The sequence below is a fragment of the Agelaius tricolor genome, unplaced genomic scaffold, assembly GCF_023055355.1.
Source record: "Agelaius tricolor isolate 1412-34295 unplaced genomic scaffold, bAgeTri1.0.p SCAF_1, whole genome shotgun sequence".
Classification (NCBI taxonomy): Eukaryota; Metazoa; Chordata; class Aves; order Passeriformes; family Icteridae; genus Agelaius; species Agelaius tricolor.
The window spans coordinates 39,735,345-39,757,853 of record NW_027269261.1 but is presented as its reverse complement, the minus strand read 5'-3'; the positions used below and the strand labels follow the sequence as shown (position 1 = coordinate 39,757,853).

The 22,509-nt window shown below is 39.8% G+C and overlaps 1 protein-coding gene across 5 annotated transcripts in view; it reads left to right on the top strand.

Moving 5' to 3' along the window:
• The window catches only part of RPS6KA2 (ribosomal protein S6 kinase A2), a 282,442-nt gene that overhangs the window by 245,265 nt on the left and 14,668 nt on the right, over positions 1-22,509 (top strand). For all 5 annotated transcript variants that reach the window (XM_071430770.1, XM_071430768.1, XM_071430778.1 and 2 more), the window contains 5 exons: positions 2,568-2,698; positions 4,335-4,460; positions 18,777-18,866; positions 20,341-20,499; positions 21,664-21,825. In XM_071430770.1, coding sequence (XP_071286871.1) covers positions 2,568-2,698; positions 4,335-4,460; positions 18,777-18,866; positions 20,341-20,499; positions 21,664-21,825 — 668 coding nt within the window. The remainder of the gene's footprint in view (positions 1-2,567; positions 2,699-4,334; positions 4,461-18,776; positions 18,867-20,340; positions 20,500-21,663; positions 21,826-22,509) is intronic.

The following is a 22,509-nucleotide window of genomic DNA, read 5'->3' as shown; positions in this document are numbered from 1 at the left end:
CGCAGAAACTTCCTTTACCCTGGAGGTTGAAATCACATTCTGTGGATTCTTGACTTCAGATCTAAGTGTGGCAAAGATGTGGTTTCTGCCACTGACAGATCATTTATGTGAGTATAGTTTCACATCACTTTTTCTCAGAGATTCGTCCAAGTTGGAGTTGCTGGTTTTGGCCATTTGCTTCCTAAATTCACCACTGTGGCCCCACATCTCATTTGTGGTGACTCAGCTCCTTAAAAGCAGCTGGAGGCTGAAGCAGTCTAGGTTAGAAATGGTGGTTTGAACAATGATCAAACCAAGATCATTCTTGTGACCCAACTTAGACTTCACTCCACAAATGTTTGTACTGTTGTAATTGATGGGACAGCAGGCTGTAACCAGCAGGGATGTTTTAGACTGGCTTTACTGCTGAAAAAAAGTATTTAAAATTTCACCTGAAATATCTAAATATCCTCCTTTGCAAATAAGATGTTTGCTAACCCCAGTTTAACATGATGAATGAAATAACTTAAGAGTTATGAAGCCTTTGAAACCCTTAACCTTAGGTGCTCTAGTGGAACAAAGCATTATTACTTTTCACAGGAAGAAAGATACCCATTAAATAAGATTGGTGCTTGTAAGTGGATCTAATTCAGATATATGAAATTATTCTGATTTATAAGGCCTAGAAAAATGATTTCGATTTCTGAGCTATCGTTAATTACCATGATTTATGCATAATTTTGCACTTAGCAGAAATATTTTAATGGGCAAATCAGTTGTTGGTGATGAATATTTGATAGTGAACAGCAAATCATCAATAGTTCCTCTGCAGTATTTGCTGAAGCAATTGGCAGTGAATTATGAAGGAACAGTTTTTTTAAACAGAGCTGACCTACCACTTTAGTTTTAGAGCTGGATCACAGCTTTTCTGAGGTTCAGAAGTGTTCAGATGTGAATTATTGTCATTCCTTTTTTTTTAAACAAGCATTCTTTCCTCTTAATTAATCCCTCGTGTAAGAATCCCTGTTATGGATATGCCCCAGTAGGAAGTATCCAGTGATGCAAGAGGTCTGGTGTGATTCATCCACGTATTTGCAAGGAGCGTGCCCGTCAAAAACACTGAGATAAACAAAAAACCCACGTCATTTTACCAAAAGACAATCTTCTCCGTCTGAACTCTGCTTGCTGTGCAATAATAGCACACTGACTCCTGACTCCTGCCAAAGCTGAGGCAGCTTTGTGATGAGAAATGGAATTAGCTGAAGTCTCAGTTTTGTTTATTCCCAAGTAGATATATATTGGTTTTATCAAATTCTGACTTCAGTTCCTCTATTCATTTAACCAGTAGATTTATACAGGATGTGTGCACACTAAGAAGTACACATTCTTACATATTTTCAGGGCCTCAAGCAGGTGAGTCAGATATAAAGCTCAGTGGGGATGTATTTTCTTTAGATAGCTGGGTATTTACACACTTTACTACAAGGAAATAGTTTTCTAAAGGAAGTGTAACTCTGTAACTTTGTCAGTAAATGACATGGTGCATTGGAGGAAATGTGAAGGGAAAAAGAGAAAAAAACCCCACAAACCCCCTCAAAAAACCAAATAAAAAGTTAGCAAATTTTAGTAATATAGGTTCTATAATACCCAGCCTGTTGCCAAGGGATGGTTTACAAAGTGATTCTTCTAGCTGAGAAAAATACCCAGGATAAAACATACACTGGGGAGAAAGATCTCTTTAAAGCTTTTCAGAATTTTAATTGAAGCACAGCTCTACTTGCTTTGTCATACTGCTTCTCTCACTGAGCAGTGGTGCAGGTACAAAGAACTGCTCTCAGCTTATTGCCTACCAAAGGTAGAATTTCTAATTCAGGATTTTTTGAACTTTAGCCATTCCTTCCCTCCTTTTGCCATATCAGAGGAAGGATGGGGAGAAAATCTCCATGAAGGTTAGTTAAAACAATCCTTGTTGTTTTTTCTACCTGAGGATAAGTCAATCCCTGTCTTCCCTGGAGTAGGTTCCAGCTCCTAAAGCTGCTCCAGAAGATTCCTATCAGGCCACTACTGGAGTATAGTGATTTTACACTGGTTTCATGCATTCTCTATATTCTCCCGACGCACACAATTTTCCACTTCATCCTTTGTAATTTCTGTAGTTAAGGTGAGCTGCAAAGGACAGATAAAGCAGTCTGTAGCTTTTTTCCACTCCCTGGAGAGCCTCTGATAAGCCCTGCAAGATGCCTTGCCCTTAGTCTCCTGTCTCTCACTGAGCCTCTCTGCCCTGTGCCTTCTCTCTCTCTCTGTGCACTCTTGGCACAGGCAGTACTAAGAATGCCCTGTGAAAAAATCCTGTATCCAAGAGGAGACATCCTTGCAAACAATACCCCTGCACTGTTCAAACCCAGAGGAAAGGAGTGGAGAAGGCACACCAGAGCCTCGACATGGAGATGCATTATATTCCCCTGTGTGTGCCAGTTTATCAGATCTGCTATTGACTGCCAGGGGTGACTTTATCTCTTGTAGTGCTGTGCTCTTCCTTTCTGTTCTTCTGTGCAGCTCATGAGGCCATTTTCTTCCTTCTCCTACAGATTCCCCAGGTGTTCCTCCAAGTGCCAATGCTCATCATCTTTTCAGAGGGTTCAGCTTTGTTGCCTCTAACTTGGTGCAGGAGCCTGCACAGCAAGATGTGCACAAAATCACTGTTCACCCAATTGTGCAGGTACTGATGCTGGTTTCATTTCACATCTGATGTGCACTTACGTATGTGTGTATTTAAACTGCCTAATGTTCTCACTGGTATTTCACAGCTACCCAGTGTAGGAAGGAGGTGTTTTACATGCAGCACGTAGGTGTTGGAAAATGAGATTTTTTTTGCAAAGGCTTTTATGTATAAAACGTTCCTCACCACCTTTGCAAAGGAAATAGGGACTGCTCTTTGTCACAACTGAAATGAAAAGTACTTCTCAATACCTGAAACAGGATTCCAGTTGTGCATGCAGGGCAGGTAATGAAATATTGGTTTTTCACTGAATGCATTTCATTCCCAACAGTTTTGCCTTGGATTATATGATCCAGTCTGTGCTGGCAAAGGGGTTTGATGAACTACTGCTATAGGCTCCCAGAGACACTGAGCCCAAGCTCCTGGGTGTAAGAGGCCACTGTACTCCTGTTCTGTTGCACAAAAGCCTGGATGTACTCACCTAAACCAGGGTGCTTGATGGGGGAACATGCCAGACACTTGCTTCTTTGCTGCAATTCCCCTTAAAAAATCTATCCATTTGTACTTTAAATCAGAAATAAATCGCTACAAAAGGTTTGATGCATCAGAGAAGAAGGGAACAGGGAGAAAGAACAGGGCTGCTTAAAGACGCAGCCAATTTTCTCACTAAGAAAAAGCTCCCTCTGCTACCCACAGCCACAGGTGTACATGCCTCAAGGAGGGGAGTCCCTGTCTGTGGTTTTCATAGGTTTTCATCTCTTTTTTAATTATTTACAGTGCAATATGTCATACTCTTAAAGATGCTCTTATGGCACAGTAAGTGAAATATTACCCAAGCCATTACATCTCAGAAATGTTATATATATTCCTGTGATTTGCTTTGTAAAAATGTATTGGATATTGACATATGCAGATCTTAAAATTTAGCAGGTTCTGTGTGGTCTTCGCTGGCAAGGCTATATTTTTAGAGAGAAGATTCTGGAGGATTTTTAGAGGTGCTGGTTGTTTCTTGAGTCCTGGGATGGAATTTTCAGCAGAGCCTCAGATTTGGGGTTCACCATTGAACCGGTCTACCTGCCCAGACATTTTCCAAAGAGCATATGAATGAATGGCTTAAAATATTAACTTCTGTCTCATAAAGAAACTGCAGATGAACATATTCTAGACAAGACTTCCAATGATCTGGAGGCACTCCTCATATATGGAGTATCTCTCTTGAACACTGTGAAACTATTAGTATTTTATATGTTATCTGCCCCTGTTCTGTAATTAGAAATCAGTTTATATTGTCAAGATATGTGAGTTTGTCAGGAGATTTGGGCCCACAGTTTCCTATGAATTTCTAATATATGGTGATTTTCTGCATTCCAAAAATAGTTTAGAAAATCACAGCAGTTTTGCCACTACTTCTACAGACAATTCCATCTTACAGACTGGAAGAAGGTAGAAAGGGAACAGACACATTTACTTGTTTACATAAAGAGCTTCAGAATTTTTTAACTGGATTTGCAAAAGCTGCTAAGGACAAGAGAGCTCTGTGAAGAAGAGGAGATCAAGGATCTACTTCAAGAGGAGGCTAGTCCTTGCCTTTATATACCCATGTCCTGATTACCTTGTTTCTTTTGTCTCCCTGTAGCAGTTGCATGGGAACAACATTCACTTTACTGATGGATACGAGATCAAGGAGGACATAGGAATCGGCTCCTATTCTGTGTGCAAGAGATGTGTTCATAAAGCTACAGAAACAGAGTTTGCAGTGAAGGTAAGAAAGCCTCTGGTAAATGCCAGAAATGCAGCTGAGGCTGCTCTGCTTCTGGATTTTTTGTTGGCTTATTTCTTGTTGCTGGGTGTTGCTTGGGATTTTATTCTGTTTTGTAAGATGGCAGGTTTCATGATAAGTCTTCCCTATTTTTCACACTTCAATCCCACCACGTAGAATTCCTCAATGGAAAAACCCTTTGCTGTCTTGCATGGAAATCCAGTTAATCACTTCAGCCATGCTCCTTGCAAACTGAATAAGATTTTTAACATACCCTAGACTGAATCATCATAATTTTAAAAAATTGCATATAAAATTATTGCAAATTTGAAACATTATTTATTCTTCTTTCTTACGTTACTTAGATCTGAGCTTCTTGTAATTAGAGAGATTTTTCAGTGAAAACCATGATTACCTAGAAAAACTCAGAATTCCCTTTGTCTTCTTCACATTCAAAATGAATGCTATCAAAATGAGTGAAAGTCAGTCTTCAGCAGAGATTTAAAATATTGATTTAGTTGGGCATTGAGGACAAGTCAGTGAACTTCAGACTTGGTCAAGGAACATTGCATAGAACACAGTCACTTTGTGGTATTTTTGGGGTCCTGCGTTGTAGGGAGGAAAGATGAATCTGACTCCATGTTCTTAGAAGGATGATATGATATGATATGATATGATATGATATGATATGATATTATATTATATTATATTATATTATATTATATTATATTATATTATATTTATTATGCTCTACTAAACTGTACTAATGAATAGAGAAAAGATAGTTACAGAAAGTTTAACAAGATACTAAAGAAAACTCGTGACCTCTTTCAGAGTCCCAGCACAGCTGGACAGTGATTGGTCATTCAGTAAAAGCAATTCACATGTTAGATAAACAATCTCCAACCACATTTTAAAGCAGCAAAACACAGGAGAAGCAAATGAGATAATTTTGTCTTCCTTTTTCTCTGAAGCTTCTCAGCTTCCCAAGAGAAGACTCCTAAGCAAAGAAATTTTTCCAAAAAATATAACAGTGACGTCACATCTGCCCCAGAGGCCAGGGAGCTGCTAGGCTGAGGGAGGAACTTCAGCTGCTGCTGTGGAAGGCCGTGCTCAGAGAACTGTCATCAGTTCTATTCAGTGCTATTGAATAAACAGCATGCAGTCATTGCAGGGGCCAGTAGAGACCCGTGGAAAGTGGTTGTGAGATAACAGCTCAGAGGAAGAGGTTCAAACATGCACTTTTCTTTAAGGAAATGTTTAGCAGTGAAAACACTCACATGTTAGAAAACCATGTACTTCATGGTTATGTTCTTGTGCCAGAAGGGGACAAGGTTAGATAATAACATGGAATTTGAAAAGACATGGGAAGTTAGGTGAGATCCTTTCACTTCTGTGGCATCTCATGGGAACAGATTGCAGTACATAGAGAAGAGTATTTACCAAACTTGCAGTAAATGAGGGGATCTAGCCAACTGCCAGTATGCTTTTACTGTTTTAAAATTTTAGAAAAGGGATGTAAATTTTGCTAATAAATGAGATTGTGTCTTTGCTATTAAATGAGATGATGAGAGCTTAAGGAAGTGATCCAAACAGCAGTTCATGGGATAAATGACCTCCAGGCAGTCAATAGAATAATATGAAACATTCTATTCAGTCTTATTTTCCACTAGTATGGCAATGGTATGGGCATATGCCATTGATGGCAATGCAGTATCTGTGAAAATCCATGAAACTTTTCATGTTTCCTCATGATGGCCACAAAAATCTGGAAACCACTATTAACCTACAATCTGTTGATGTCACTGTTCAAACAATGGTTGATTTTTCGAGGCTACACTGTAATTAGGAGCATGGACTTACCAGCAGATCTGTGGGCTTGCATATGAATGTGCTGCTGTTTTAATTTCTAATGAATTTAAAAAATCAGAGCTTTTCAGTGCCCAGATCATTTATCAACAGATGGCATTATGTTATAGTAGGTGTGGGTTCTGTATAACTTAAATACATCCATGATGAACAAAATGTATACTAAATTTAAGTAATAACTTCAATATTTCATTTATATCAAGTATTGTGGACAGATTTATCAGTGTAATACAGCCAGTGTGAAACCAAAATAGAAAAACCTCATCCCTTGAAGATGTCTGAGTGCCCAAATCAGACAGGGTCCAGCATGCCCAGCAGGCTGGCTGTTCGGTGTACCTCAGAGGATCCAGAACAAAGCCAGGGCATGGAGACACTCAAAGCTCCAGCAGAGTTCAGCACTGTGATCGCTAGGTTTATGCTCTTTCCAATTTTTTAAAATATTTCCTCATTTTACTCCTTTCTTCTTCCACTTCTTACAACTCTTTTCTTGTCATGTAAATATATCTTGATTTTGACTGCCAGTGTAGGCAACATGTGCAGAATCTTAGTTTCTGACACAGTGTGAGTCAAATGTGTAGCACAGATTTGGGGTTGGAGACAGTTGGTGGGTTTCTGTTTGTTCTGTCTTTCCAGCACATTTAGTGCTGCCTCTTTGGTTATTACTCCTACCAATATATTAATTTTACTTTTCTTTCAATTTTATTGTAATTTCATAATACGATTATATCCTTTTGTTGTCAGAGTAGCTCACTTTCAAAAAAACTGCACAATGCCACCCATTTCAAGTAATTAGATAGCACAGGAGTTGCAACTGATATTATCATAATTATATATCAGTCCCTTTTGACATGCATCCTTTAACTCTCTCTTTAAAAATCACTGTAATTAGGCTCTTTTCATTTCTGTTAGTAAGTATAATTTTCTCAATGTTCTCTAGCATGTAACATTCAGAGGGAAAAGTGTCTGCAGAGATAGTTTGTGTGATAGGCAGCAGCCCCATTTGCTTTGCACCACCTCATTAAAAGCTCCCTCTTTCAGAGGAGCTGCCAACACCTCAGAGAACATCATCCTGTCTCCCTCAGGGGAGGCTGGTGATAGGGAAGGAGTTAAGGAAATTTCATGATGGCATCACTGCAGGAAGACACACACCATGTCACTGTGTAAATAAATAATCCTTCCATGGAGCCTGCCACGCACCTTGTTTACTATTGTTCCCTGGTGTCTTACTGAGACAGGAGATTACCTGGCCAGAGTAACTTGAGTCAGAGCCACAGCCATAAAACCAAAACCTTTCCTAGCCCAGAAGCAGAACATATTTAATAAAATGCAAAACACTTCATCCCTTTTCCTTTTGCTGGCCATCTGCTGCTAATTGTGGGGCAACTTGTAAAGGTAATTAGATGTCTAGCAGTGCAAAGATGGTGTTTGCTGGTGTTGTAAAAGCATTTGAACACATCTGGAATGTCACTCTTTTCAGAGCTGATTGAGATTAGGCACGTGTCTCACTGAGGAGCTTTTGGAATTTCCCCCAGACACCTCTCTGCACCTGTAGGCAGCTGTACTGCCTCTGTAAATCCAATCATGGAGCCTGCTGAAGAAGAGAATTTTCTTGCAACCTATTCCCTATTCTTCCATGTCATCTGTAAAAATGAAATGCTAATAATAAACTCTAAAGCTATTTTAGACGTGCCCTCGGGCTTCTAAGTGCAATATTTCAGACTTCAGACATAGCTCCACTTCTGAGAGCATTTCAATACCCTGCAAGAGAAAGCCCTGTAGACAGTCAGATTTCCTGCAAATTGAGTCTACTCTGAAACTAGTAACCACCTATCTAGGTCAGTGCAGGTAGATGTTGGTTTAGCAAGTCCATGTGTCGTATTCTACTTGCACGTACATACTCTGAGGAGCTTTTAGAATTTTACTTTTAACTTTTTTCCATCTCATTCCCAAGTGAAAAAAAGTAAAAAGCTCTGAAATACAAGTAAGAATTTATTCATTCTTCTGAATCATAGAATATTCTGAGGTGGATGCTTCACAATACTCTGGTAGAAAGAAGAAAGATGGGGAAAAAAAGAGTGTTTCTCCTCGGATGGACTTCTACTGTGTTTAAGATTCTTCTGCTGTAATATTGATCATCTTGATTACACCAAGCCTAATGAATTTTAATAGCAAAGAGAACTGGCATTTTCAGTTGTAGTTACAAACTTCATATGGATATAAATGTAATGATGAGGTCAGAAGCAAAAGAAAATAAGATCAAAGTATTAAGTCACATCGGTATCTATAGAAAATAAGTTAATTAAGTAAAAGAATTATGCTAGAGGAGCTGGTAGAGGTTTCTGTGGGTGGAAGAAAGTTTAAAATGGAAGCCTAAACAGATTAAGAGCTATTGTTTGGAGTTCAGAATACTTGGTGAATCAGATTTTTCAAAGCCTTCCAGAGATGTGATGCAATTAGCATATTCTGAATGTTTTTCTTGTCTTAAAACTATCACACAGCTTTCAAGCTTGGAGCACTAGTGAAGCTTTCAAGCTGGATTTTTGGATGTGCTTCTTACTGATGCCAGATTAAGTAAATTAGAAAAGGACTTCATTTCATCTCCCTGTTTCTAAAGGTTTGTCTATTCAGATTGACTCCTGACCCCCAGCAGAGATTACTGGTAAATAATAGACAAGTAGAAATTTCTGCTGCTGAGCCAGTTCTACCCCCAATAGTGCCCCCAGTATTGCAGTGGTAGGTGGTTTAGATGCCAGATTCAACACCTTGATGCCAGCTGCCTTTTTCTTCAGAATATCCAGCTGGTTAAGTCTTGTGGGTTTTCAGTCCTTCCATGCTGTTAGAGGCAAGGTGGAAAACTAGGTTGTATATCTTAAAAACAGGATATACATTTTTCTCTCCTTTGAAGAAGAAGAATGTAGTAGAGATAGTCCCAATTGACAAGTCCAATTTTAAAGATACCAATATTACAGTGGAATTTGGATCTTGAAACACATGTGAATCTCATGATTTTTTCCTATCTCTGTAATGTACTAACCAACTGTTTGGCTCCAGATGTTCCACAGTTGTGAGCAAAACCAAAGTTTGCAATCTGTGTCTGCCACTGGGGTGCAAGTTAGACTCTGCTAGAGTCTGAGTGAATCCTATAGCTTGTGTATGATTCTGGCAGTTGCAAAGCACTGAAAGCACATCCATCTAGCATGTTTTGGTGTGTGCAGGCTGGAGAGAAGGTGCATTTTAATTAGCTACAAAAATTTGATACCAGCAGAGAAGTGGTGTCAGCATGCTATCAATAAATAGAAATAAGTAACTTGGGAGAGCTGGTATTAGCAGGCCTGTGTAATCAAACTGGTTGTATGTGTCTATTTATTTGCTAATGACAGTGAGTGACATAGTCACCAAAACCCATCTAAATTCCAGAGTATTTTCATAATTTCCTTTTACTTCATTTTCCGCTTCCATTGATGTTCATGATCTTAGTTTGGTTGTTTCTAGGTGGTTGCTGTGAGTGGATAAAACTGCACACTGATATGAAGGCAAGGAGGTATTTAGTGGCTCTACATTTTCTCCCTAGCCTGTACTATGGTTAAGTCAGATGTTTAGTGCTGAATGCAATAAAGAAAATAGGAATCTTACTTAGTGAAATAGGAGTAGAAAAAAAAAAGAAGAAAATCGGTCCAAGCATCGTTAAATCTCCTTGAAAGTAAAGGAGTCTGTAGATCTAGAGAGATTTGCTTAAAATTGTCTCTCCTTAATTGTAAAAAGTAACTAAAGTGAAAGACAGTGGAAATTTCAGGGAAGGCTTTGTATCTATTTTTGTCTGTTTGGGATGTACTTAGTGTCTGGCAGAAAAGGGATAAATATATCAGTATTTAAATAGGAAGGTCAATGGAAAGTTTGCCAGATGACCTCAGCTTTCTTGGCCCTGAGTCTGCCAGCTTGTCAAACCAGAGGTACTCAACCACTGCTTGTCCAACCTTGCCCCACCAGAACATGTACAGAGGTCAGGCCCCAGGGTATGTGCACCAGTCTTCAGGTCAGAGCCACTGCTAATCCATCCCTTTTCAATTTTAGCAGAAGTTACCTGCTGCTGGGGCACAGCACTGTCAGGACTCTGCCAGAGAGAGGATGGACTGCATGGGCATGGATCAGATGCTGAGGTCCTGTCTCAGTTCTTGTTCAGTCCCGAGCAATGCAGACCCCCCTTGACTTTGCTGGCTGGCTCTCACAGTCAGGTTTGTGTGGGTAAGAGTAGGCCTCTATCACATCTCACACCTGAGGAAAAAATGGCACCAGGAAGAATATAATGTCATGTAAAAGGACCTCATTAGTCAGTTAGTCAAGTGATGGGAAATAAGAGTGCCAACTTAGCGCTTCCAGAAGCCTCTAACTGTCCTTGCTCTTCCTCAAGATGGCTTATCAAATTATCTATGAAAAGCATATATTTTTGCCTCTGCAACATCATACTAATGATACCTAAAGATACTTTCCAATATTTTATCGAGAAAGTGTTTCTGACTGCAGTCTGGCCAAAATTTTTCATTACTATTTGCTTTCCTTCCCTGAATATATAATGCAGCTATTCAGTGTTCTCAAATAATTCATAGGATGGAAATACAAATATTTGAACACCAGCATCAGACAAGTATTTCATAAATATGTTGCTAGTGTAGTTACAGTTTTATTAATACAATTTATATGCAGACCTATAGATTTCTATCTTATTTACATGCTTGTATATAAATGATTTTTTCTTGTAGTACCTGAGTAGGAATACTAAACCCTATGAGATCATGTGCTCTTTTGATATCTGTGGTTTAAGACAGAGTATAAATAAATTAGAGAAAATTTATAGCAGAAAATATGCAAGAATTAGAAGGCAAGCTCTATCAAGAGAGCTACAAATACATGTGATGTAAGACAGACAAGAGCTCAGTGGGATGCGATCAAAATCTATAAATATCACTAAGGTGATATAAATGATGGATGACAACCATTTGGCTGCTAAAGACAGCAAGGGAAGACAGAATGTCTTGAAGCTAAAAAAGGGAGTTACAGGGAAAAGAAGTCTGATTGTGAGAGCAGTTGGTAAAGCAGACTCTTCAAGGAAATGACTGGGATGTCTTCCCCTTCACATGCCAAGCAGTTGGATTTGTCATATTAGTGGAAATGTAGCCCTACAAAATGCAGGGTCAAAGGTACAAGACCCCTTCTTACCTTGATAGACTACAGAAAACACTTATCAGGTTTTCCCATTAAATTTGGTTTATAAAGCTGGGCATCAGGAATTAACGTGGCCCAGAAACTCAGGTAAAAGATGGCTTTGAGTGTCTGAAGCATACTCAAGCTTTTTGGCAGTGGGGCACTAAATTTGGTAGCCTATAGGCTGCCATTTAGGAGATACAGGCTTTAGAGCAGATTTAAGCACAAATCTTTATCCTTCTTTGAATTGGCATAGGGAGGGGGCTGTTTTCTAGAGTGCTCTGCAAAGAAACCAGCATTAATAGCCCTAATAAGGGCTCATTGCCATACTATGAGTGATTGCAAACAGCATGGAGGATGTCCTCTAGCTGTCATGGAAAATGATTTACAGTAAAATGGATGAAGCAGCAAAGGGTGATGGATTATTGTTGTCTATGAGGATCTTACATCTGATCTGTGAGAGTATTTTTGAAGGCTTTCTTGGTTTTCCCTTTTCAAAAACTTAATCAAAGGACCTGACTTCCACCCGGACCAGGGTCATTCCATACACTCACCATAACAGGATGCAGCATAATGATGTCCTCATTTTTTAAGATTTGGGTTTTCTAAAATACCTGCAAAACTTCATTGGGTCTCACTTTTCTGTTGTTTTGAGTGCGTTCAGATAGGAGTTGGACTCAATGATCCTGATGGGTCCCTTCCAACACAGCATGTTCTGTGATTCTCTGCTTTCTGCCAGATAGTCTCCCCACAGAAATAAGTCAGTTCTCCAAGGAGACACTGCTTGAATAGCTGCAGCTACAGCTTCAGAAAGGCTAGGCCAGTACAGAGTGCTGGGCTCTGCTGGAAGGATGTGGGAGAAGGCAGGGCAGAGAGGCAGGAGTGGCTTGAGCATTTTTACAAGTAGCCAGCTTGTTTCTAGCAGCAAGAACCATTGCTGACTTTTGGGATAAATGGGGCCGAAGCATTTCGGGCAGGTAGAAATACAGAAATGTGTGCAGGCCACCTCTTAATCTCAGCTTCAAAGCAAATCCTAAGTGTGTAGTGGTTGTACATCTCTGGTTTAAGGGTTCCTGCAGCCTCCTTCCCATTTCATCACAAAGCTCTCAGTGTGTCTTTCCTTGGCATGGCTGAGCCTCTGAAGAATGTAAGAATATGGTATTTCTCTCTGCTAACTAGATCTTTTCCGAGACACTGGATCAGGCAGCAGTTTTTCTACAGCTTAATAATATCATGTTTCTCTTCACTAATTTGCTTGCCAAATACCTAAAGTATTTTGGACAGAATTCAGTCCTTTGTGCCTCTGTTTCTCTTTTGGGGCCATTCAAACTATGTTTCTTGCATTTGTGTTCCATACTGATGTAATAATTTTTCCCGTTTAAAAATTCTGACTATGATTCACTGGTTTCCATCTCTGAAGCTGTCTGTAGAAGGTGAGAGCAGTGTTGCAGTTACTTTATGGACTGAAAACTCATCAGTCTGATCTAAGGCTGTGTGCTGAGCAGGGCAGACTGAAACACACCACAGAGCCTTTCCCACCAATCCATTCTGCTTCCAGAACTGAAGATTTCTCCCTAAAATGAGCTTTTCTGTTATATGGGTGCTATTGAAATAAATTTGTTAATGTTTCTGTTCTGCTTAGAAAACATGTGCTACCCTATAAGTGCTAATTAACAAGAGCAGTTAATTAACACTTCCAGCTGACAGCTTAGGAGTGCTAAGTCAGTAAATGGTGTCAGCAAGTGGGCATGCTCTGTGTGCAGAAATGTTTAATGTCTCACCTGCATGGCTTGATCAGATGGGCAGTCCTTATTTCAGAAAAGTATTGCTAATTAGGCCTGTTTCTTCTTAATAGTCATTTTTTTTAGTTACTATTTTCCTGAAAGACTTAAGCATGGATAGAGGGAAGGAATTTCTGAAACTAATCAAAACTAATAGCACAGCAAATAGTCCCTCAGAAACTATCAGGCTTGGAAAAGTTCTCCTTGGAGACCTCTTAAATTTAAAATTATACCATGTTCTTTTAAATAATATTAGCCTTTCTGCAGTGATTTTCATCCAGCTTGAGTTATTTCACATCAAAAAAGGAACCAAATTAAAACAGATGCTTGGCATGAATAGACCTTATTTTTAGAAGGAAATATTACTGAAATGGAAACCTGTACATTTTCCAGCAGCACAGAACTGCAGAACTCTCTCTCTGTGACACTTCCATTAGAATTAGTATTGTAGATGAAACTGTCAGGTTAAAATCTGTGTGCTGTCACACTTCCTTTTTTCAGAAGAGAAGCAAATCCCACCTATAGTCAGTTCCATTAGTGGTGCCCTGAATTTTCAAATACATCACAATGTAGTTATAATGTGCAAAGGGACACAAAATTAATTCTCCTTTTGCTCATCCTTCCCTTCCCAGAAAAGGAGGGGATTTTTACAAAGACTATCACATCACACTATGTAATGAATCTGTTCTTAAAGGAGATTATTAACCCATGCTTACTCTCCAAACAGACTACAGAAAAAAACTGTGTATAACAAAAAAAAAGCAGCTTTAAAAAGCATATGAAATTCTCCTCCTCCTGCATGGCTTTTTCACAAAGCCATTCAAAGTTCCCTAGTGCTGGTTAAAAGGAGCTTTACATCATCCCAGTGCCTAAATGCACTGGCAGCCTCAGGTGTGGCTGTACAAGGTAGGAGAATGCCCAGGTGTCTGCCCTGCCTTCTGCTGGACTTCGTGTTGCTGCAGCTGGAACAGCAGATTGGGGCTGTTCCAGCAGCTCAGCTGCCCCAGCTCATACTCTGGTATCTCTGTTTCAGCTGCCAGGAAAGGTCACCTGGGGCACTTGAAGACAAGGCAGATTAAAAGATCATTTAATTGTTTGGTCACTAAAGATGCACAAGGTCCTTTCTCCCTAGCACAGACAGACCCAACAGAGCAGTTTCCTTGCTGCTAGCTCGAGCACAGCCTGGCCAGAGCCCCATCCTTTCTCCTCAGGCTCACATCACTGCTCTTCCCATCAGTGTATCTCATGTTTCTTTTCTCTCCTTTTTCTCACTCTCCTGCTTCTCTCTCACCTTTTCTTTAAGGCTGTTCATTTTCCAGACAGCAAAGGCAGTTAAACTGTCTCCTCTCACCTCTTACCTTTTTCCAATCTCACAACTGTAGTGATGGATAACTCCATGTGAGAAACACAGCCATTCTCCATTCTTCTCATGCACAGTCATTCAGGTTAATTTCAGTGCTGGAAAAGGCAATTTGTGTTAGCAGGGCTGGTTCACTGAAAGTGGATTAGGGAGTGCTCACACGTACTGTGTCTTTGGCAGGGCTGTAAGGGCTGTAAGTCCCAGCTGGTGGGTGGTATCAAACAGCTGAAGACTCCAACATCTGCTGATGGCATAACTAGGTCCAGAAGCAGAGATTTATCTACACAGTTGGAAGCATGCAAATACCTTCACAAAAAGGCAGCAAGCAAATATTTATACTGTCTATTTAGTTGCTATCCCAATTTCAGCAAGGCTTTACCCACACAGAATTTTATTGATACTCTCTTTTATACTCATTAGTCTGCTCTGACAAGCTTAAATCTATTGAAAACCTATTAGTAAAGGAGAATTAGATGATTTTTCCATGCAGAAGACTTGTAGAATGACTTGTAAAAACTGGACAGATGCATTAATTGGTATTTTGAAAATATTCTGTCCTGCTCCTTTCTTCCTTGATAGAGAAAGTGTTCAGGATTGTCCTTTAAAGAAGCTTGACTCATTTTAAAATATCATGTTATTACCCTAAATCCCACTGAGGAAAGAAAATGCACCTTTTCCTTTCAGTTAGTCACACAAATGATGTGAAAAAGAACAAACAGATCCCTGGTCAGAACAAAGGACACTATTGACTATGCTGAGCCCATTTTACTCTAAAATTCTTTCCTACACTATTTGACACAGACAAGTTTCTGAGCAATCCCTGTGTGTCCAATGCACAGAAAAAAGTCTGTTTGCTTTATGGCTCAGTTTCTTTCTCTTCTGAAGGGCAATGGATGACCCTTGTGCATCACAGCTCTTCTGAGCCAAGGTACAGTAGAGCTCATGTTACATTTTCAATTAAGTTACTTATACCTTATGGTGAATTTTTGAGTTGGTCTTCTTCACCACACATCTAAAGAGAGAAATGGAAAAGTAGCATCATGACATATTACTCAAATTCTCAGGACTAGTAGCTGAGATCTTCCCTTAATTCTGTAATAGAGAGTGTTTATAAGTACATTTTAGTTGAATTCAAATCAAAATCAGTCTCCTAAAGAAAATACATCATTGCTTGCACAGGAAGGGCTGCAGGAGGTTCATGGGCTCTACCAGAGAGGAACAGAGAAGAGTCTGTATTCATGCAAAATACAGTGTCTCAGAGGAGACAGGGACCAGGGTGGCAAATGCTCTTTTTACCATAGGAAGTTCTGAGTGGATTTAACAGCACACCAATAAACTCAGTGGAAGTGCTGTAAATCACTGCACAGACTGCCCAAGGAAATGGTGAAATCACCATCCTCGGAGGCATTTAAGAAACATGTAAATAAGGCACTTTGGTTTTGTGATGGACTTGGCAATGCTGGGTTAATTGTTGGACTTGCTGATCTCAAGAGATCTTTTCCAACCTAAATGATTCTATGACTTTGTGAAAAGGAAGATCAGGAATATCACAGGAGTGGAGCTGTGGGGCATGTTTATTTAATGGATTGCTGTGGCCATTGCAGCATACAAATAAAGAAACTGTGCATACTGCAGCCAGTCTGAGCTGCAGAGGGATTTCTGGTGAAGTTGCAGCAGTCACCCCTCTGCCTCTTTAGCAGTCAAGGGCCAAGTGGAAGTCACAGGCACACTGAAGAGAGGCACTGGCAGGGTGACAATCTTTTGCTGTTGAGGAGAAAAATGGTTCTGGTCTGTCCAATTAGACTGCCCAGGGACTGAGAGGAATTTTGCAGGTTCCTTCACAACTCTGACAATGATTTGTGGTGCAGTTTGGGGCAGTTTGTCCATGTAATCAGTGTATTGCAGGTAGCACACACGTTAAAACAAAAAACATGCATATTTAGTGGGACTGTCTTGCAATTTGTATTTACATTGCATCTTGTGAATTAGAAGCATTAAATGTCATCTGCTGCTGTTGCTACTACATCAGTAGCAGAGTGCTTCGGGTTATGTTGGTTTTAGTTTTGTCAATAGCTGAGACTATTTTTGGTTTGGATTTTTTAGGCCATATATATGCATTTATAGTCCTGCATTATTAATAGTCACTTAAAATTTTCCACAGCTCTGGATATTTGCAGGGAACTGCAACAGAAAAGGAATCTGGAATATGTAGCTTGCTACAGCAGCACAGGGATAGTGGTCCTTCACACTGGTGGTAATACTTGCCACAGTAGGTTCTGCTGGCTTGTACCAGGCAGGCATATGCTAACAGGGGCACATGTGAGCTTCTGCAGTAACTTGACAAGAGGTTTATCAGTGTAGCCAAGGAAGTCCCTGAGGATCTTCTTGTATGTTAGGCTTACTGGTTGAGTGGGACACATTTAGTCACTGTGGTTGTGCTCAAGTGGAGTGGGTCCATCAGGGCTACGTTGGCTTCTTGATAATGTCTCAGCAAAACTGGGAGAACAACAGCAGAAATCTTTATTTCATTCACCTACTCTTGAGGTTTTGCTTTATTTATTCAAAGGTGGGCAACAACCATTTACCTGCATCAGCTGCCTGTTGCACTTTCATTTGTCACACTTCTGTTAATTCAGAATCAAATCACTGATATGGCCTCAGAGGCACACCTGAGCCATGGACAATTTCTGACCATCATAATCATTACACATACATACCAGTCATGATGACTATGAAACCTCTGATTTATATTCAGTTATGCATTATTATGGCTAATGCATATGATTCTACTCATGTACTTGAATTTGTATCACCATAAATAAACCATGAAAAATGCATATATTTTATTAAAAAGCAGGCAGGCATTTATCCTCATTAGCAAAAGAGGTTTTCAAAAAGCTATTTTTTCCCTGCTAACATCATAATTTAAAATTTGTGCTCTTTGCCTAGCTCTTGGAGAGAGCTAACCACATTTAAGTTTGAAAGCCTTGAAATCCAAGGCAGTAGTGGAAATGATTTTCTGAAAATTCCACCCATTCCACTTTGGTTAACCTGTTATTCAAAAGTACTGCTGTTGTTTTCTAGCAATAAGAAATAGAGACAAAATAGTGTACTCCTAATGAGTTTCTAGTTGAACGAGTCTTTCTCCATTTCCTGTGCTGTTACTTTGGAGATTCCAAAATGCAGAGATTTCTCTTAATATTATTTTTTAATCCTTATTTATGATTTAAATCTGCAAAATGAGAAACATTAATCAGTGCTCTCAACTGGACAAATGACTAAAGCTGTTTACCTGACATGGCAAATATAGTTACCAGAACCACTGAGGAGAAGTCAGTGCTCTCCTGATCGCTGGCTTTTCATGCAGTGATGCTCTCCAAGCAGCAGGTGTCATGTTTTTCTAAGACCTGTTGCTATAGGTTTGCTACATACAAAACTAAAAATTTTGCATGTCTTACTATATTTTTTAATAAGGCAAAAGACACTGACTACACAGAAGTGATCTATGAAGCAGATTTTTTTCCAGTTTAGGAATGGGTAGAGAGTTTGGTTACATGGCCAAATACAGTGTCTGATCACTCTGTTGTTCACTACAACAGCTTGGCCCGAAGGGCCAAATGATTACCAATAGTTTCAATTCAAATCTCCCCTGACAGTAAATGTCCATACATTTTAATTTCTGACAAATACATATGACAATTAGTTTCTATTAATTTACCAGCATATATACAAGCATATGCCAATATTACAATTCTATCATTTTTTTTATGTCAAAGAGGTAATTTTAAAACTATGATTATTTTAAAACTCTCAATGTTGTTCGATTTCTAAATGGCACTTCTTGTAACTGCCATTATTTATGAGTAAACAGAACTGTAGGCATTAAAAAGAGGGCCTACGCCTCCAGAATCTAAACTAATTATTGCTCCATCTGCCTTTGGCAGGCAGTCAGCATGGCTCTCATTTGAACATGGTTTGAGCTCTCCTCTTGTAGAATAATGATTAATAGAAGAATTTTGAATATTAATTTCTTTAAACTGTAGGAATTGGTTGCTTTGTGCTTAGTGCTGCTAACTGGTATTTGACTACACTGTCCTTCATTTATTCCAGATAATTGATAAGAGCAAGAGAGACCCTTCTGAAGAAATTGAGATACTCTTGCGATATGGACAGCATCCAAACATCATTACTCTTAAAGATGTGAGTAGTCTTTGAGCACTTCAGCATTAAATGATTTTCACCTTCTAATCGCGCTCACTTATCAGTCCATGTCTGGAAAATTCTTCAGTTGAAGGTCTGAGCTAAAACCAGACCCATTGAAATCAAGGAGAAAAACACGACTTAACCAATTACTGGATAGCATTTGGAAAGACTGGTCAGGTTATATATTCTCCAGTTACTGTCTAACAAACCTTAAATAAAACCAAAGGGGCACAGTGCTGGAGAAGGAAAGAATGGGTTTGGGTTTGCAGCACTGTGTAAAAGGGGATCTCCGTAGCTGGGTGTTTTGGGGCACTGCTGAATACACACAGCGGTGTGGCTGGGCAGGGGGATGATCTTTTTCAAGCAGCAGCCACTCCTGTGCAGCCTGTGCTGTCTGCTTTGCTGGGAAGGGGAGAGCTCACAGAGTCACTAGGATTCCCCCAATAGTGTTTTAATGCTAGGGACTATTTGCCTTCTACTCCAGCAGCCATTAAGGTATTTTTCTTCAGCATTTCATATGAAAAAAATAATCCTTCACTATGCTTAAATGAAATAATGGCCTTTGGTCAGAGGTGTTTTACTTTAGCTGCCTGAAGACTCACCTAAGATTGTCCACACCATGTCAGATTCAAAGTTACAGAACATATCCTGCTTGTGTCAGTGGCCAGTACATTGTGGTTTAGACCTTAGGAAAGTATATAAGAATCTTCTAATCACATGCCCTCAGGAAAGTCTCACCTAATTCCTAAGTGTTAAAGTGTATCTAAAAAATCTTAATAAAATAAGTTTTTATATTCCTTTCCAAAAACATTTAGAATTGATGACTATAACACTGCCTATTGTTGCAGTCCAGATAAAGGATGTTGACATGAAAATTGTTATCCTCCAATTTAAATTATAAAATTTCTTCTACCAACTGCCATTGACATTGAATGTAAATATGTCTTGCAGCTGATGCCAACAATATATTCACCAGAATTGCAAATATAAGCTAAATAATATCATTAGATGCAAATGTTGGCTAACAGTATAATACAGCTCTTTAGCTGATCATGAGTCAAAGGGAAATATTGATATTTGAAATGGCAAATGTTACCCTGTGGAAGTGGAAAGAGAGAACACTACTGAGAAGAATGCTTGGGTGACAGCCAGCAGACATTTGAAGCTGTGTGGAGTGGTGCTGTTTTTAACAGATGAGCCTGCTCTGTTGACATGATAGAAAACCAGGAAAGCTACATTTCTGTGAGGACAAATCAGCAAGCTGCTACAGACATGAGGAAAAAGTGATGATTTAAGTCATTTTATAAAGTTTTCTTTTTAGTTGTTGAGCGTAAGGAGCCCATTTCCCACGCATTTGCTGATATTTTCTTCTTGCAGCTTCCCACACAAGCAAGCCAACACTGTGGTTAGAGGACCAACCTGTACCAAGTTGATGGGTCCAAGACATGCATTTGTTGTGTTCCTGTTGCAGGTCTATGATGATGGGAAGTTCGTGTACCTGGTGATGGAGCTGATGCGGGGCGGCGAGCTGCTGGACCGCATCCTCCGGCAGAAATGTTTCTCAGAGCGGGAGGCCAGCGCTGTGCTGTGCACCATCACCAGGACTGTGGACTACCTACACTCTCAGGGGGTAAGCCTTGCTTTTTTGGCTTAGCTGCACCAATCATTCTAAAAATTCAACTTCTTGAAATCGCAAATAGTTGTGATTTTGCTTCTCTGAAATGTAAATATGTTTCCCCCCCCCCAAAAAAAAATCCTACCTCAATATTTATAGTTACATTTGCTTTGTGAAATAGGGTCATTGGCTTTTTTTCCATTTTTCACTGAACTGAAGCATGTCAAAGTAGTATTTTCTTTCCCACACTGCAGTGATTTTCAAGTTCATATACTTTCTTGAGATATTAGTTGCTGGCTTTTTATCACAATCATTATTGCAGGATCTGAACTTTTAGCAACACTTCAGATAGGGTAGCTGAATCAGCAGACAGGTAGAAAATCAAATGCTCAGCTCTCCAAATGAAGTGACAGTTTGAGCACCTGATGGGAAAGACTTCTGACATGCTGTTAAAATCTGACTTTTAGAGTCTAAGCTCTATATACAAGTTTGAAAAATCTCCCCTTTTCTGCATTTCAGGGACAAGCAGTTTGAATAACTAGTCAAATATTTATTGCTTTTCCTGTTTCATGTTAAAACAAAGTGCATTTTGTCCTTTGGCTTCTATGCTTTCATGGCAATTTTTCAGTCTTGCTATAACAAATAAAGGCTGTTTTCCTGCCACTGAAATTCAGCATGTCTGGTAAAACGCACAGTCACATGAAATTGTGTGAATACATTTTGAAATTAAGAAAGAATGTAATCCCTCCTTTCAGAGATGAGCTACTCACATGGAAAACCACAAGAACACCCTTACACACTTTCCTCCCATGATGTGATTTATTCTTCACCTTTCAGCCGGGTATTCAGGGCCATCAAGCTTCAGGAGCTTCTGCCACCAAGATGTTTGTACAACAGCCCACTTTGGCCACCCTCAGGAAGTTGCCTCCTCTTAGAGCAGCAGCTCCATCTCAATACACCCGCAGAGGCTGTCAAACATTTTGTTTCTCATTTTAACAGACTTTCATTTTTTTCCCCTTCATTTCTCCAAGGCTTTTAAATAACTTTTTTTTCCAAAACTGAAATATTTTCGGCATGAGCTCTTGACCTACCCCAACCAGCAGACCAGAAATGGCAGCCAAGCCTTAGTGCTCCCTGACCTCCTCTTCTCACTTGTTTCTCTCACTGTTCTTTCTTAAGGTTGTGCACCGAGATCTCAAGCCAAGTAATATCCTCTACATGGATGAGTCAGGAAACCCAGACTCTATCAGGATCTGTGACTTTGGGTTTGCCAAGCAGCTGAGAGCGGAGAATGGGCTGCTCATGACTCCCTGCTACACAGCCAACTTTGTTGCTCCTGAGGTAGGATCACATTTCAAAGCCTGCAGTAGTCTGTGTGTCCTAGGAAGCAGTCCTTCCTCCCTTGCTGCCTTTGTGAGAGGAGCAAGGCAGAAACCAGGCTACTGGCGCTTGCACAGCCTCTATTACCATAACTTTCCTATTCCTGCTCCTGTCACAGCACTTGTTTTTCTCCTGACAGAAGCTGGTGTCTGTCTTGGACTGGTGCACGCAATGCTTTGGCTCATTACTGGGATAAATATCTTTTTTTCTCTAGCTGCTTCTGATCAGACTGCTTTCCCTTTAGTGCACTGCATCAGAACAGGATTAAGGCTCAAGAGGGAAATCTTGATGTCAGGTGACCCAGAGACATTGTGGAGTCTCCTTCTCTGTAGATATCCAAAAGCCATTTGGACATAATCCTGAGTGTTCTAGAGGAACCTGCTTGAGCAGGGAGGTTGAACTATATGACCCTTACAACCTTAACTGTTCCAGGAGTCTGTGATAAAACTGAAAAAAAAATCCTTGCACAAAATCCTTACTATGCTGAAATCAGTGAGAGTTTTATTGTTGACTTCACTGAGCTAAAGAAACATCTCTCCTCTTGGGCTTTCCTAGTACAAATTCACCCCTGTTCTGGGGGATGTAGGAAATGCTTTCTCATTTTTACAGACAGGAAAGTGAAGGAAGACCAGTTTGTCCCAAGCA